The sequence below is a fragment of the Aythya ferina genome, assembly GCF_964211825.1.
Source record: "Aythya ferina genome assembly, chromosome: 11".
NCBI classification, from domain to species: domain Eukaryota; kingdom Metazoa; phylum Chordata; class Aves; order Anseriformes; family Anatidae; genus Aythya; species Aythya ferina.
Genome location: NC_140307.1, coordinates 20,739,000 through 20,755,253, shown reverse-complemented (window position 1 = coordinate 20,755,253; position 16,254 = coordinate 20,739,000). Strand labels below are relative to the sequence as shown.

Genomic DNA, 16,254 nt, shown 5'->3' with positions numbered 1-16,254 from the left:
GGCGGAGAACTGGTACCACGGTTCCTGCAGGGGGCAGCGACGTAGCCGAGCCCCGCCTGCCGCGCACCCGCCATCGCCTTCCCCGGCAACCCTGCAACCCCCGCGGGGTCCGCCCGCCCCTCGGGGGCGCCGCCGCCGCCGTGCCCCGGGGCTGCTCTGTGCCGCATGGCAGGTACGGGCCGTGCCGTGCCGGAGCCAGCGGGGGGTGTCGCTGCCCCCCAGCCCGCAGACCCCCGGCCAGCGGCGGCGAGCGCCGGGAGCCCTGAGGCGTTGCGCCGCCGCCATGGCGGCCCGTCTGGTGCGGCTCCTGCGGCTCCGTAAGGAGAGGACGGAGGGGAAGGGAGGGGGGCTGCGGGGGGGGGGGGGGGGGGAGGAGGAGGCGGGGACTGAGCGGTTCCCGCCTGGCGTTTTCGCGCGCTTTTTGCCCCGCCTCACGAGCAGCTCGTGTCGCCCCGCGCAGCCATGCCCTGCTCCCAGCCGGCCCCAAGCAAGAGGCACGCGAGCTCGGCGCCCGGGGAGCCCTCCGCCAGGCTCCGCTTCACCAGGCTCTCCGAGAACGCCTTCGCTCCCTCCAGGGGCTCCGCGCGAGCCGCGGGCTACGACTTGTACAGGTGAGGGTCCTCCCCTGGGGAGCGGCGAGCAGCCGCCCTGCGCCTCGGCTCCCTTGTGCCCGGCCCCCTCCCCGCATTTCCAGAGCTCCAGCCGTGCCGCAGCCTCCAGGTCATCAGGCAGTAGCGCTGTCAGGGTTGGCACGGCAGCACGAGCTCCTGCTGGCACCAGCACTGGGCGCTTTCCTGTGAAATAAAAAAATAAAAAAAAAAAAGTCAGCACTCGTGGGTTTGGTCTGCCAGAGCTCGTTGCTTTGCCACTCTCCTCTTGGCCGCTGGGTGCTGTGGCCAAGGGCGTTGTGGCAGTTTGATAACGGCGCCCAGCAGGAGCCATGGTCACGGCTATGCAGGGCTAGGTTTGTTAAACTGGTAAGTGTTGTTCAGAGGCATGCGTTATGTCTAGGAATGTCTACACGTGGTTGTTTGCATTGCTCAGTGATAAGATACAATCACTAGCTATATCTGCGCTCTACTCTGCCTTCTTCCAATTTCCTTTTGTAATATCACTTAAATATCCATCCTGTCTTTTTCTTTCCCCTTAACCATCAGACTTCCTCTCAGAGGCTTTATGCGTCTCTGTGATCTACCACGCTCAATGCTTTATATTGTATTCCACTTTTCTAGGTTTGTTTTTGTCTTGTCTAGTGGTGTACTGTACACCTGGAAAAAGACAGCTTTACAGAAAACTTTTTGTTGCTTCCACATGTTTAAAAATAAGTTCTTCCTGTGATATATGGAGTAATAATTCATGTCAAGAAGATGGTATTAATAAAGAAGGGGGAGATGTGGGAGTGTGGCCATGGGGGTCATGAAAAGGTGTTTGAAAAGGACTGCTGTGGGGCAAAGGGTATAAGAGGGGAGCCTGTCCTCGAGATGAAAAAAGGTAACATGATATAATGGAGTTACGTCATCAATCAAGAAGCAGGAAAAAGGAATGAATAGGGACAGGCTAGCAGAATGGAGACCAGGATGGGAACAGGGACATTGATTGCCTCATGAAGATAGGTTCAGCCAAGCTCAGCAAACCACTCAAAGAAGCTTGTACAGAAAGCCACTGGAAATAGGCACTGGAGCTGGAAAGAAGCTAAAGCTGAGAAGTGGAGCCGCACACACAACTGCCCCTCACTGGTAAGCAGTTGTGCATTATGGAGAATCATACATCCTTAGAAACAAAGAGTGTCCTGGTAACCTTACAGCTTATTCTCTTTATTAACAATCAGACAGTTTATGATCCTGAAATATGGGGCCAAATTGTGACTTGTTGAAAACGGACTCTACAATCTTATTGATTGTGGAGTCCGTTTTCAAAGTAGGTATATTTATTCAGCGCTGGGCAGCATGGAGGGTAGTCCCACCAAAGTTGTGCACACCTGATGCAGCAACTTGCCTTGGTTTTATGCCATAAAGAGTTACATATGCATGAAGTTTCACAATATGCCTATACATATTCAAAACCCGTCCCCACTTCATATTAAAATTAGTTCCAAGGAGTTATTTCCACAACTCTTCCCATCTGCGCTTGCGCAGTGTATTCTGGCGGTGGTCATCAGGGGTCATGGGGATGAAGATTGATGACTTCCTCGTCACTGCTTGTTGACCTCTTGTCTTTGTGCAGACTCAGTTGCTCCTTGGCTCTTGTGCATTCGCAGGACCAGTTTCTGCCACTTTCTTAAGATAGGCTCACGCTCTTATTAGGAGACTGACCTTGGTAAGGCGCCCAAGGCTTCTTGCTTTAGTTAATTTGCACAATGCACCATAGTTAGCAAAGACATGAAGTAGCATCCTAACTTAATGCTGTCAGTGCTCTATCGCTACTTGATAAGATTCTCCTAACTCCCTCTCTCCATTGATGTCAAGGTGTGGGACTCTGCAACTAAAAATGACAAGGTTGCAGTGGGATTGCCCAGCACCTGGTGAGCAATCTCTGAGGCCTTAAAGAGCCCTGTGGAGCCACAATCACAAACGTGTGGCTTGCCAATAGTAAGGGAGCTGCGGGCTCCTTTACTGATCCGACTGCTACGCCATGGGCCCCTCTGCTGCTACAGCCATCGCAGGCCTTTGCTGTTATGCCCCCTGTTGACCTGGACGTGCCTTTTGACCCAGGCCCTATTGGCCTTGAAAAGGAGACAGAAATGTTTCCCTCTGATCCGGGAAGAACAGGATACATAAGGCCCAAAGGATGAGTTGCTTGACAACTTAAAGCGAGACATTGTTCCCACGACTAGAACTGGAATTTTCTGGTGTTTGTAATCAAGAAAAGGAATGGAAAATGGAGACTGTTATGTGATCTGAGAAAAATTAATGAAGTCATGGAAGACACGGGAGCACTTCAACCAGGATTCCCAACTCCAACTATGCTCCCCCAGTCATGGACATTAGTAGTAGTAGACTTAAAGGATTGTTTGTTAAACACTTGCCTTTTAAAACTTTGCCATGTTTATGTTTCAACTGATACCTTTTAGTAGATTTTTAGGTTATAGTTAGCTCACCTGATGTAGGAGGCTTAATCAGAAGAGAAACTCCTTAAAGTTTCTGCTTTGGCACACAAAATTGCACATCCTTGTTGACCTGGTTAATTTCAAGTTAACGTCTATGTTTCCTCTCTCTCTTACTAGTTAAAAACAGTTAAGAAACAATCTCACGATTATGCGGTTCAAATGATGCTACTGAAAGCTAGCACTGTGAAAATGGGAGCATCTTGTATTTTATACAAATATTGTCGATCTGTAACTTTCTTGTATAAATTTCACGGTAGGTCATGTTCTCCTACATCCCAGCAGGAGGAATTCTGGGTAATTTTGTACCTTAAAATACAGAGGTGTCTTTTTTCCATATTCTATATAAACTAGTGTTTATTTCTGTAATGCAGTGCCTACGACTGTGTGATACCACCTATGGAAAAGGCTGTAGTGAAAACAGACATTCAAATTGCTCTTCCTTCTGGTTGCTATGGACGAGTAGGTAAGTAAGCAGGCCATGAAAAAACTGCAGTCACTGCAGAACAGGTTTGACATGATTTTTACATTAATATTCTTGTTTTCATATATTTTATGTGTGCAGAATAAATCTCACATCTATGTGTTTGAGCCTAATAGTAGACATTTGTGAAAAACATTTAGTAGATATAACAATAGTAGACATTTTTGAAGTTCGCTAGTAAGAATGTTCATAATCTGTATACAATGTCATAGGCTATGCAATAGTTAATTATTTCTCTGCAGTTTCAGAATTCAAATGACAAAGACCAATAAATAATGGATAAATGGAAAATGCACCCTTGACTATTTAAAAATTAACTCTGAGATAGGAGAGTATGGTAGTATTTTACTACTTTTAGTGACAAAATAATTGAGAGAATGTGTACAAGGTATTATGTTATGTTTTGTTCATTCTTTTTCTGAATTACATATTAGTAAAAACATAGTAAAAACAAACAGAAAAACAGCTACCTCAGTGGAAGAACGTGCTCAGAGTTTGCTGTTTCCTTTCATCTAAAAAGAGAGTGCACGTGCATTTATTTTAATCCAAACAAAGAATTCTGGAGAGAGTAATTTTTAGCACCTCATTAAAGTACGCTAAGATATATATTAAAAAAACAATTGCACATCATTTAATGTGTATAATATTCTTAGTAAATTGCTTGTCAGATATTGTTTTCCATCATAACTAAAATGGATTGACCTAATAATCTTCTGAGATTATTCCAGAATAGTGGAAACAACTAAAAATAAACCAACACTAGATAGTCATTGTCTGCTCCAGCATTCTTTGGAGAAACCTGCTCTGCAGTTGATGGTCTAAACAAGGATATACTTGCATCATTTAAAGATTTCAATCTTAATGTAGCTTGTAGCAGCTGCTTTTTAAATATATACAATAACACGTACAGTAGTTCCCGTAAAATCACATTTATTTTAGAAAGACCATGGAAACAGTTCTTGCTGACACAACTTCAAGCAAACACACTAACCTATAAATGTTTTATAAGAGTTTAAAAACAAAATTAATACACTTAAAATTATTGTTTTCTAGCACCACGTTCTGGCTTAGCTGCAAAGCACTTCATAGATGTTGGTGGTAAGATTTTTGTTATTTTTACTATAACTTCGTAAATCTTGATTGTTATAAGTGCCTTAATTTAACATTGTAATATGTGTAAATAAGTAATCCTGGCTTCATTAGTTGTCTGGCAAAAGGAGATAATTGGGTAATACCCCAGTGACCAGTAAATCACACTTACTTTAAAACTTTATGGTTTATTACTGATTTTCCTATAATAACCACAGAGCACTCATGTAAGCAGTGCATGGCATAGCTGTTATTTTGGGGTTTAGACATTAAAATGATTTTTTACAGTATGTTTTCTTCATTTTCATGAAATACCTGTGTGTGATTCTTTTCAGCATAGTGTAAGATCTAAGTGAATTAAATTAAAGCATATAGATTTTCTTTTATACAGAAGACACAGTCATTGTAAACAAATCAAATGATAAAAAACACTGGAATACACCATTACTGTGGGCAGTTCTTCACTTAGAGAAAATTTTTCATTAGGTTACAAAGAACCTAAAACTTTAGTTTATTCTTAGTGATCAAAATGCAACAAATATAAAGCAAATAAAATTTAAACTAACTTTGTATGTTTATTGATTTAAAATCTGAAAATCTTTTGAAACAAGTAAAGCAAATCCCACTTTCTACAGGTCTTTCCTTTTTTATCATCTTTTGCAACAGATGTGTTTTAAACAGGTTGTCTTTTAATATACTTTGAACTTTTCCTTAATCTTAATTAGAAATTCACAGATCTCTAAAAACAATTATTATAGGTGTATATACATAAAACCAGAAACCTTTATGAAAGTCTCAGAATCACACATTATAAATATATATATACACTAACACTTTTTGATCTGAAAGTTAAACTAGGAGGTACTCAAAGGAAATAAAAAGTGCTTAACAGGATGACCTGTTCAGTTTTTCAAAAAACAAGAGTTTAAAAAACACAAGTTAATGATTACTAACAGTTAGTAGAGGACCTTTTATGGAGAAAAAAAACAAAAACAACAACAATTGCTATATCATTTTAATTTGTTCTGACTAGGTACATTTCTGACAGTGAAAGCCATTACCCATTTAAGTAAAAATACATTGTAAGAAGTCCTGTAAGTCAAGGAGGAAAAAATGGGATCATGTAAGAACACGTTCAGAATTCACATCTGCTAGGTGTGGCTGCTTTCCAAAAAAACGATGTGCCAAAGTTCTGACAGAGTAAGACAGTATGTCAGACTGCCAATTCTAATGCACAATTTTTCCAAAAATGATTTAGATGATTTCCACCCAATAAACGTAATTTAGAAGAGAGTCTTAGTGCTCAGCAGTGTGTATAATTATTGCAGCTCAGTGTTGTGGAATAACAGAATGCCAAGGCAGAAAACTTATTGTTAACTTTTTTTTTTTTTCCCCAGTATGCCTAGTACGTACAGTTTGTTTCTGACCCGATGCAGAAGGAGGACTGTCAGGTCCTTCTTGTATCTTCCAAGGATCATATATTTTCTGATACAAATAGTATAGTTTGAACTCAGGTGGTAGCTAAGCTCAGATTATGTGAATGGAGGTATAATACATTTAAAGAGAAAAGGATTGGAAGGCAATTAATTTTACAGAAACTTTATACAAAATGGAATTACTTCATGGAATTTGAAGTTATTGTGGCTTTGAAAGTATTACAGTCATTCAGCACAGCATTACACTGAGGGTTTGGCCACAAAATATATTTTAAAAATATTTCTTAATACATACCTTCAACTCTGATTGCAAGTTTTGTTTGTATCATGCATGCTTTTGAGGAAAAAAAAAAAGTCCTTACTCTGCATCTGCTGAAAAGCTTTCATCCTCAGAAGTGTGTGGGAAGCACAATTCTCACTAGAAAGGAAGTCTGAAGCTTTCTAGATTCTTTACTTTATAGCTAAGCTTACAAATGTTAAGTGCTTTAGTGAGTGTTTTTTCCCGGTCGACTGAATACTGTAAATAACTTATGTTGCTGACCAGTTCAGACACAGAAATATTCATCAGTCTTCCGCATTGAATTATCAGACAGTTTTCAATTCCTAGAGAGCTCACCTGTCTTTGTTTTTACACGCTATTTCATTTCTTTGGGCTGGGTCATCTTCTCCAGTGGTAAGCTTGCTGAAACAAAGAAAACAAAGAAGGAAGCCTGAATTTTAAAGTGATATTTACAAATTTCAGTTTTCTCAAATTAAAGTGGCCACTGCTGAAAAGCCACTTTTAAGAGAAACTACCTAATGTTTAAGTTTGAACAATTTTCAGAAGAATTTTACTAGCTTACTGCCAACAGTGGTTAAACACATGGCAAACTTGTAGTGACTGGTGTTAGAACATGATATATATTCATTGAAGGGCAGGATTCTCTTACAAACATATTCAACTTGATCTAGAATTACATATTTGTGGGGAGGGTATGGCCCTTGGATAGCCAGTCTGAAAGCTACGATGAATACAGGAAGGAGTTATGGCAGCCTGATTTCTAAAAGAAATAATGTTAAGATAGGTGTAGAAATAAAAAAACTCAGTGTTATCTGTATGCTTTTAAATAATAGCTCCATAGTATTACCCCAAAACTCATTGCCAGTCTCTTTAGTAGTACTCAAGTAGGTGGTCAAAAGAAATTGGTGTCTGTTCATGACAAGCTTTTCAGCCAATACTTGTAAAATAAATTTTAGTGCCTATATATAAAGCTGAGATTCTGCTAATGCCATTGTTTAAAAGTCAGGGAACACATCTGACTAGATGGATTGTAGATTAGTATATCCATTATAGTCAGTATCACTCCTTTCAAAAAAAAAAATGGTTTGAAGTTTGAGAAAAGATAGAATACTAACATGCAGTTAAGCTCCAGATACTCCAACACAAGCTAAGTTTTAGATACTGTTCTTTTTTTTCCCCTCCAGAAAATGGTAAGAATGACAAGTAGACCAAGAAGCATCATTAGCAGTTAAGCACTAACCAATGCATCAAGTGTGATTTTTGTCATTATGTAGAAATAAACTTGTTTTCTGTCAGATAAAGAGGTAGAAAAGTTAAATTAAAATGCCTTTAAGTTGCGCCAATTGTTCTTCAGACTTTCTTTAGATAATTCCAGCAGAAATGTGACAGTATTTTCTTGCCTGTATAAATTTAAGGGTATTACTTCAATTGATACATTCTGTACCCACAAAAGCATATCTATTTAAATAGAATTAGACTTTAATAATCACTTTAGAGTATTGTGTTACATCAGAACAGATTATATTATAACAAATAAAACTAGCCCTTGATATGTTAAACTAGCAAATTCCATTATCAGTCTCTAATTACATTATCTGTCCCAGCATATAGTCTAGAAAAATGTTTTCTTAGCTGCACAGAAATGTTTGAGAATGGCTTGTCAAATTAAGGATATATCCAAAGAGCTAATCATCTTTTAATGGGCATTTATGAGCATATGTACACAATTTTATCTGCCAAGCGTAAACTCTGACTTTCAGCTCTTCAGCTGATTGATGCACATCAACAAAGGCACCAAAATAATGGGCTACTGACCACAGAACTTGAGTGATGCTTAAAACAGTTTGGACTGGTATTAACAATTGGTTGAATCTCCCTTTGTCATGCATATATGTAGTATGTATAAATTATATGTGTAGCACTCTTACTAACACTTTGTGTCACCCCTAGTTTAGGGATTATGTGAGGATTATAGATTATTTTGTGTTTTAAAAGGGGGAAGGTAGACTACATTTCTAGAAGTTAGAAGCAGTTTTCACGGTATTTTATAGTTCAGCTGCTTATGCACTGACACAGGCATAAGGGTTCAGTTTTTAAAGGTTTTAAATATTGATTTGTAATACTGAACTGTGGTAGAAAACGTGCAAGAAACCTCTTAGATGTGATGACCAATGTAAGTGATGCATTGTGATGCTCAATTTAGCTGATGACTTTCAGAAAGTTGGTCTAACCTAAAACAAACAGTGCAGGACTTGTACCTGTAGCTTCAGTACATCAAGCTCTTTGAATCAACCAAACCAAATGCTATATTCAGGATTTATTTATTTTTTTAAAAAACTTTGATTCTGGAAAACGTTCATACATAGCAACCCCTAAGATTTGTTGACTCTTACTTCTGACAGTACTCTGTAGGTAGGATCCCTTTAAACAATTGCACACAAATATCAGTGACCTAACAAAAAAACCCTGCATGTTTTGCTGATTTTCCAGAACTCAGGGATACTCCTGGTCTTATTAGCAGCTTAATTAGGCTGCTTTTCAGAAATGTGGTTGGATTAACCCAAAATATTACATGGGAAATAGAGCTCCGTAGATACCATTCATACCAGAACAAGTGCAGAGATGACACAATAACATTACGTACAGTATATAATGCAGTGCTTTCACACAGCTGAAGAAACAGAAAAAACGTTCAGTTTCTATTCTTATGTGTTGTTTATATGTTGAGCTTCAGCAATAATAATTCAAAGTAAAGTATAGTCATAGTACAATTTATTTTGAAATCTATGATCTACGGGTAGCATTTTGTATGTATGATTCCTTGAATGCCTGGGAAGGACATTCATTTTACTATTTCTGCAAGTATTATGCAAAATACATACTTTGGTCCACAGGGAAATCTAATTTCAATTTTTTATATTAGAAACATATTTCCTGTATCTGAGAGGGGAAAAGAGAACCTGAATGATAATTTTTATATATTAATAAATAATCTGCTGAACTACCTTTCTAAAGATTACAGAATATAGAGTTAATAGTTTATATATAATAGCAAGCTTTTTATACAGTATTTACACTTGAATGTAGCTGGATTTTCCTCCCCTGGATGCTCCCATTGCTTCTGAAACGAAGGAATCCACCCTGGTATGCACCTTACCCTCAGCCTTTCACAGCAGAAGAACAAGAACTCAGTTCTTCGCAGCCTTTGTGCTTTGCTTTGTGCTTTTAATCCATGAGAAAGGCCTTAGTTCCTTAAAGCTTCAGTTCTTTTAGCTTGCCTGAGATAAGGGACTGGAATCCATGTAAATCCATAAGTTCCTAAATAAAGTATTAGAGTTAAGAAAACAAATTTGTGCTTGACACTGTAGGAGCTGTAGTTAGCAGAATAAATGGAGGCTAAAATTGGTACAGCTGTCTTGATTTCAGATAGGGTATTGCAACTAAAATTAGTAGTACAGTGGCAAAACACTTCTTAATACATGATGGTGCTTTTCAATTCTTTTTGTAAGATTAACTAGCAGTTTTAGTTGTGTCAGTGTTTTCATATATATTGTTTAATTGCATGAGTAGTATAAAGGATGTCATTATGAGATACGGCATTCACCGAACTAATCTAAACAAGCATTATTTAAAATACTGACAACATTTATTAACAGAGTATCTTTCTTAATTCTTTGTCAGCTGGTGTCATTGATGAAGATTACAGGGGAAATGTTGCTGTGATACTCTTCAACTTTGGCAAGGAGACTTTTGAAGGTATGTGTTGAGCTAGACAAAGCCTGTTTTCAGCCATTGGATGGGAAATGAGAAACTAATTTTGTTTAAAAGTCTACAGAGAGATAAAGTTACCTGAGAACATTTTTACAATTAACAAAAACACGTAAACTTAATGTCCTGTTAAGGAAACCTGAAAAGTTTCTACTATTAAATTAGGTGACATGCAGAAAAGAACTACTTAGCTAACCTGTAGATTCATGAGCTTTACTGAAATACAACTTTGTATTTTGGTTTCTTTCTTGTTTTAGCAAAAAAGATTTGAGATAAAAAGTCTGTGATTCTGGGAAGTATGAGTAATAAAGATAGAATTTTCCCTTAATCGTGCTCTCCTTTTGCAAATGCAGTTTTAAGCCTCAGGACCCAGTTAAGATATTGCTAGTGATTTGTGCTGTGAAGTGGCAGAAAAGGCTACAAGATTCTTACAGAAGTTCTCTGAATCAAATTGGTACTAATCAGAGTTTTTGTTTTCCTTTTATCAGTTCGGGTTGTTTTTTTTTTTCCCCAGGGAAATTAATTCCTGTATCTAGTTCACAAGGGAGCTACATCGTGGAACTTGCTCACAGCATCTGCAGTATTTATGCATAATAACACTTAAGATGCCACGGTGTAGCAGCAGGAATGAGGGGAGATCTCTTGAGCTAGTATTGCTGTTGAAACTTCATTTATGAGGCACAAGCACAAGTTTATCACATCCTGTATATTTCTGGGACTATTAATGTTTGCTTAACTAAGCTTCAGATAAGTATTTACACTTAAATACATTCTCATACTCTTAGAAAGGGATTGTCTAAACTATTTGTTTGCTTTTTTTTAAAAAGGAAATTATAATAATTTAACTTTGTTGCAGTTAAGAAAGGGGATAGGATTGCCCAGCTCATCTGTGAACGCATTTTCTATCCTGAGCTAGAAGAAGTTCAAGTAAGTTGACAGAAGGAAATATTTCTGCTATCTTCAAGAATCAGTAGCTTAAGATAGTTGTATATAAGCTGAAATTTATGGTTTATGTAAATACTTTGTATTAAAACTATTTTCAGTGTTAGGCAGCAACACTATCATGCTCTTTTGAATAAAAATCTTTATGCTTTGCATGCACTTACCTGGAGGATGTTTTTTTGTTTGCTTTTTGTTTTTTATTTTAAGTCTTCAGAGGTAGAAGGCACATGAGAAATATTTTCATTTGGTATTTGTTTAAACTTGCACAGAAAGTATTCAAAACTCTCTCTCTCTCTTAAAATGTTTTATTTTAGTTTGAGTTATAGCTAGCAAGAAGCTGAGTAAATATATCCTCCTCTATGGTGGATGGTATCTGCTGTGTAAAAATTAAAGGCAAGTTAAAACACTAAACCAGCTTATCATCATTGATGTCTTTCAGGCTCTAGATGATACAGAACGTGGCGAAGGCGGCTTTGGTTCTACAGGAAAGAACTGAAAGTTATTGTAATATGCTTTCTGTGTTGTTGCTTTTTTGTTACTCCTAAATATTCATTTGAGTTAGGAGTGGGATTTAGATGTACATAAAAATAACCTCAAGTTTTATACAACATTTCTGTACTTGTTCTCCTTTCTAGGTTTATAGGCAGTTAATTCAGCTGCATTATGGGGGAAATGTGCATGAATGACTTGATTGATTGGTTGATGATTTATTTTTTGTAGCTTTTTGGTCCTCAGTAATAAGTACTTGTTTGTGCTGATTATACTGCAATAAATCTAAAAATAATTTAACAATGTGATTTTATTTTACGCATCTTTAGTTAACTTACCTAAACAGAAATTGCTGATTGTTACCTTGTCAGTTTATATTAATCTTCCGAAATCCAGTTTTCATGTATCTCAGTATTTCATGCTGAGAGCTCATTTCATAAAGAATCAGTGATGATATAGAATATAGCTACCGGTATGACTTCCTGCTCTGACCTAAATCAGAATAAGGTGAAGATATTTACTATTGCATCTTCTACCTGTCAAAAATGCATGTTTCTGCTCAAAGCTAATGTTCTGGCTTTGATCCTTAGCTAGTCCTCAAACAGTCATTTTTTCAGCTTTCTATTAATAGAGCAGGCAATATAATGTTTGATCTAAGTAACACAACTCATCTGGAAATTATTTCTCTATAATAAATAAATGCTATGAAATATGCTGCTTGTTGATATGAATACATGAATAAGGTACTGAATAAGGTACAACATGAATAAGGTACTGTATGAAAGAATGATTCGGAATTACTGCAGCACTCCATAAACTGCCTTTTTTTTTTTTTTTCCAGTGGGCATACTTGTTGCAGTAGGTATCTTTACCAAAAAAGGCTCACTTATTTTGAAAAGTAGTATATAGTTGAGTTCCCTTTCATCAGTCTCCTCAGTCGCTATCTAGAGAAGCGTGAAGCATGTAACAAGTTTCAGATGACTGCAAGGTTTTTGTCAGTAGGGTTTCTTGGGGGGGGGAGAGGGGAGAAGAGGGAAGTAACTGAAGCACTGGAAATGCTTTCAAGCTCATCTCTACACCAAACTCCTCCCTGTATGCATCAAACCACTGCACTAGATAACATTCTGATAATTCCTTTAATAGAGTTGGGGTCTTGCTTCAATATGAGTAGCGAAGCTGTAGAAGATAAATACTTCCTACAAAGTACCAAGTTACATACCAGCATATTGAATGTTCTGAAATTGATACTTATTTTTAAGAGTCCTTCAGACTTTCATTTACAATAAACATGGGAAGCAATGCCCTCCAGATTATTTTAATGTTTCCTTGTGAGTACCTGTTAGAGCAGTTTAGGTTTTTTTATTATTATTTATTTTAGTTTTCTTTAAAATTCCCCTGGCTTTTACTCATACGACTTACCCTTTCCTATAAGTAGGGAGAAGATAGACTAGTAATTTTTCAGCAAAGTTTAAACTTCATAATTTTAAGCTTTAATTAGCACATTTGATCCTGTTTTCTTAAACATTTTATTTTTTATTTTTATTAATTTCTATACTAGCAAAAGGAAGAGAGGACTACTAACCTTGTTGATCTGGCTCACTACTAACAACTAGTTATAAATTAGTTCTGTAATTCAGTGAAAAGCTGGCTAGGTTTGTCTTTGACTGAATGACATGCATGATTAAATCACCTCACGAGAAGCCAGAAACTAATGTGCAAGTCTTACATCAAAGATATATAGACAGATTCTTCTCCAAAATCTGTCACTGAGGAGTGGTTCCCAAGGCTCACTGTATGAGACCAAAGAGATGGAAAGCTCTGAAGCAACTTGGAAGTAAAATGCTATTTGGAAAAAAAATAAATAAATAAATAAAATGAAATTAAAATGCTATTGGACTGCTCTCCATTGTCTCACAAATAAAAAGCTTTGTCTGAACCTGTTTAAAGTTTACACTGTTAACTACCAGTTATTTGTAGAAGTGGCAAAGCTTGAGGAATGATACTGCAGAATCTCATTGTGTAAAAGGAATGTGGACCTTTTACAATGGGAAATAATTAAATAATTTGGGGGAGGGGGAGTTCTTGTCTACTGCAGAAAGTGGCTTTTTCCTGCAGGGAAAGGAAAAGGATATTGCTGCTAACAGTCTGCCTTCTTTCTGTTAGAAATGAATTTGACTTGTTAAAAATAGAGATAGATCTGACCTTCAATTCCAGATCAATTTGGTGGAGAAGGCTAACCTTTGAATTCAGATTCTTGGGTCCAGCTTCACCACCATCGTTTAGGCACCATTGAGATGTGAGAGGGTTCAGTTTTCCAGTTTGAACTGAAATACATACGACAACTTGGAAGGTTACACATTCCAATAAGCTGATGAGAGTCTTTAAGGAAACAGATGATCACTAAATGATTCCTACCATTTGAGCTCTCCACTTAAGGCTAAAAGCTTAAGAGAAAAATTATGGTAATAACACCATTTATTTCTAGTCCTTTTCTTGTTTCCCCGAAGTATTAACCTGGTCTTTGGTGGCTCTGAATTCAAGCACTGCTTCCTTAGTTCAGCTACAGTTATATTACTCTCTGTGTCACACTCAGAAGTTTTTGGATCTATCTAATGTTTTTCAATAAATCAGCCACTAGATGGCACTTAAAGTTTGCTTTCTTTTCTACTTTTTTTTTTTTTTTTTCTAGAGGTATTTTTCAGAGATCTATTCATCTGTAATTAAGAGGTGATGACTCCCATCGGGACTAAGTTGGCGGAAAGCAAGATGCAGCAATATTTGAGTGAAAGCAGGCAAAAGTATAACCATTAAAGGGGGAACAATGACTGTAATTTAAATAAGATTTGGGTGGTTGCAGTGTTTGCATAATCCCTCCTGGCATGCAAGAGCAGTAGAGAAGCCTGTGGCTTTGCTCTCCTGCTGTGTTTCAACAAAAATGGAAAATTGTAATGAACAGCAACATTTTTCCTATCTTTAATGTTCATTCTGCTCTTATTCCCCCTTCCTCCATTCCTTTAAGTAGAATGCAGTTTACTTAAGGATTGCATTGTAATAGAAGTAGTGTATAGCTTGATAAACTGTATTGGGATTCTCCAAATCAGATGCTTATTGCCACAACTTCAGGACAAATTAAAACTTAGTTAATGCATGTTAACCCAGTAAAAGCAAGTGACATACAGTAACGTGAATTAAGGGAAATTTTATTAAAATTCCCTAGACAAACTAGGTTGCTACTCTTACAATAGCTCAGTCCACTACTCTTGTATTCCCCCCCCATATATATTTTTATAACTATCATTGTATTTTGGCTTAAAGATGGTTAAATAAGTTTCAGTATTAAGTAAACTTCTATGACCCTGCCTATTTCCTGTCCTGTCAAACCTTTCCTTGTAAGAATAACAGTGTCCTTTTATTTGGTGGAGTGTAGCATGATGTTTTTGGCAGGTCCAACATTTTTGACTTGCATAAATTTGTGACCTCAAGTGCAAGAAAAGTGAATGCTTGCTTCAGTGCCTCATGGTTTCTGCCTGAAGAGAAAAAGTGTCCACATCGCTAATCATTACAGTTTCTGAAGGAAAATTATCAGCACACTTATTCCACCTGATTGCACATGACTGCACTTCCAAAGAAAAGAATCTGCAATAAAAATGAGTATTTTGTACCTAGTTATGTAAGGTACCAAAAGTCTGGAAATATAGGGCAGACTGTACTGACTTACTGATTTCTAGAATTGGCACACAGGGCACTTCCCTCACTAACAGCTATTTGGCAATCTCTACCTCAGTAAGGATGTTATTCTGTAAAGTGTAAAGTGTAAATTTGGATCTGCTGCTGGGCAAAGAATGTCATTCCATGGTTAAAGGTTGCAGGATCAGGTCTGAAGTGAATTAACGTAATTATTTTCCTAATTTTTCCCTCCATTAACTGTGTGGCTATTTGGCCCTTTACTACTGAAGTGGTGTTTTTCCCCTTCTCTATTAGAACACAGCAAGAAAACCTTTTGCCCTGCCAAGTCTGAAAACCTGACAAATTAATTTTATAATTCAAGAGCCCTCATCCAGAAAGCAACTACTGTTTTTAATATACAAAACTATGCTTAGTTAAACAAATGTGAGCTGTGTATGCACATTTGCTTGTTTCACCATAGACTTTAATATTACTGTTCTGTGACATCAAAAAAATGATGACTTTTTAGAAGATATTTGTATAGTAAATTTTGTAACAGATACTAGAGTTTTGTATCAATTAATATTGCTTGTAGCCTTAACATTTAAAGCTGGTGTCCTTGAACTGAAGAAAGTTCTTTTGATCACTACTGATTACTGCAAAGGAATTTGTTTTGTAAAAGGAAAAAGAAAAAACAAATAGTCATGAAAGTATTGTCTTTAGCCAGATTTTTTTAGCGTGAGTATTTTGTGGTTTATGGATTCCTAGCTAGTCCAAGAGGTTGTCTCAAGTCGACAAGACAAAATAACTATGTGTCCTAGTTGGAAGAAAACTTCTCCCTTTCATTTGCAACTAAGCCTGATTATGCGTACCATGTCTAGAGAGCAAGGCAGCATGTATCTAGTGCTGCCTTGCTAAAACCCCTCAGTCATAACCATAATGTTCCTGCTTGTGCCAGCTTGCACTTCAGTTGCTGATAAATTACAGGTACATTCCC

The 16,254-nt window shown here is 37.5% G+C and overlaps 1 protein-coding gene across 3 annotated transcripts; it reads left to right on the top strand.

The window, feature by feature from the left end:
* The first annotated feature begins 66 nt into the window (after nucleotides 1-66).
* On the top strand, nucleotides 67-12,301 carry DUT (deoxyuridine triphosphatase). Of its 3 annotated transcripts, none has more exons than XM_084532796.1 (7): nucleotides 67-172; nucleotides 461-611; nucleotides 3,478-3,569; nucleotides 4,641-4,685; nucleotides 10,074-10,148; nucleotides 11,017-11,087; nucleotides 11,542-12,301. In XM_084532796.1, the coding sequence occupies exons 1-7, from the start codon at nucleotides 166-168 to the stop codon at nucleotides 11,596-11,598; spliced, it is 498 nt and encodes a 165-aa protein (XP_084388922.1). In that variant the 5' UTR covers nucleotides 67-165; the 3' UTR covers nucleotides 11,599-12,301. The 3 variants fall into 3 exon arrangements, with proteins under 3 accessions (XP_084388922.1, XP_084388920.1, XP_084388921.1); XM_084532794.1 differs by having other exon boundaries at nucleotides 90-317; XM_084532795.1 differs by having other exon boundaries at nucleotides 92-298.
* Nucleotides 12,302-16,254: the final 3,953 nt, after the last annotated feature.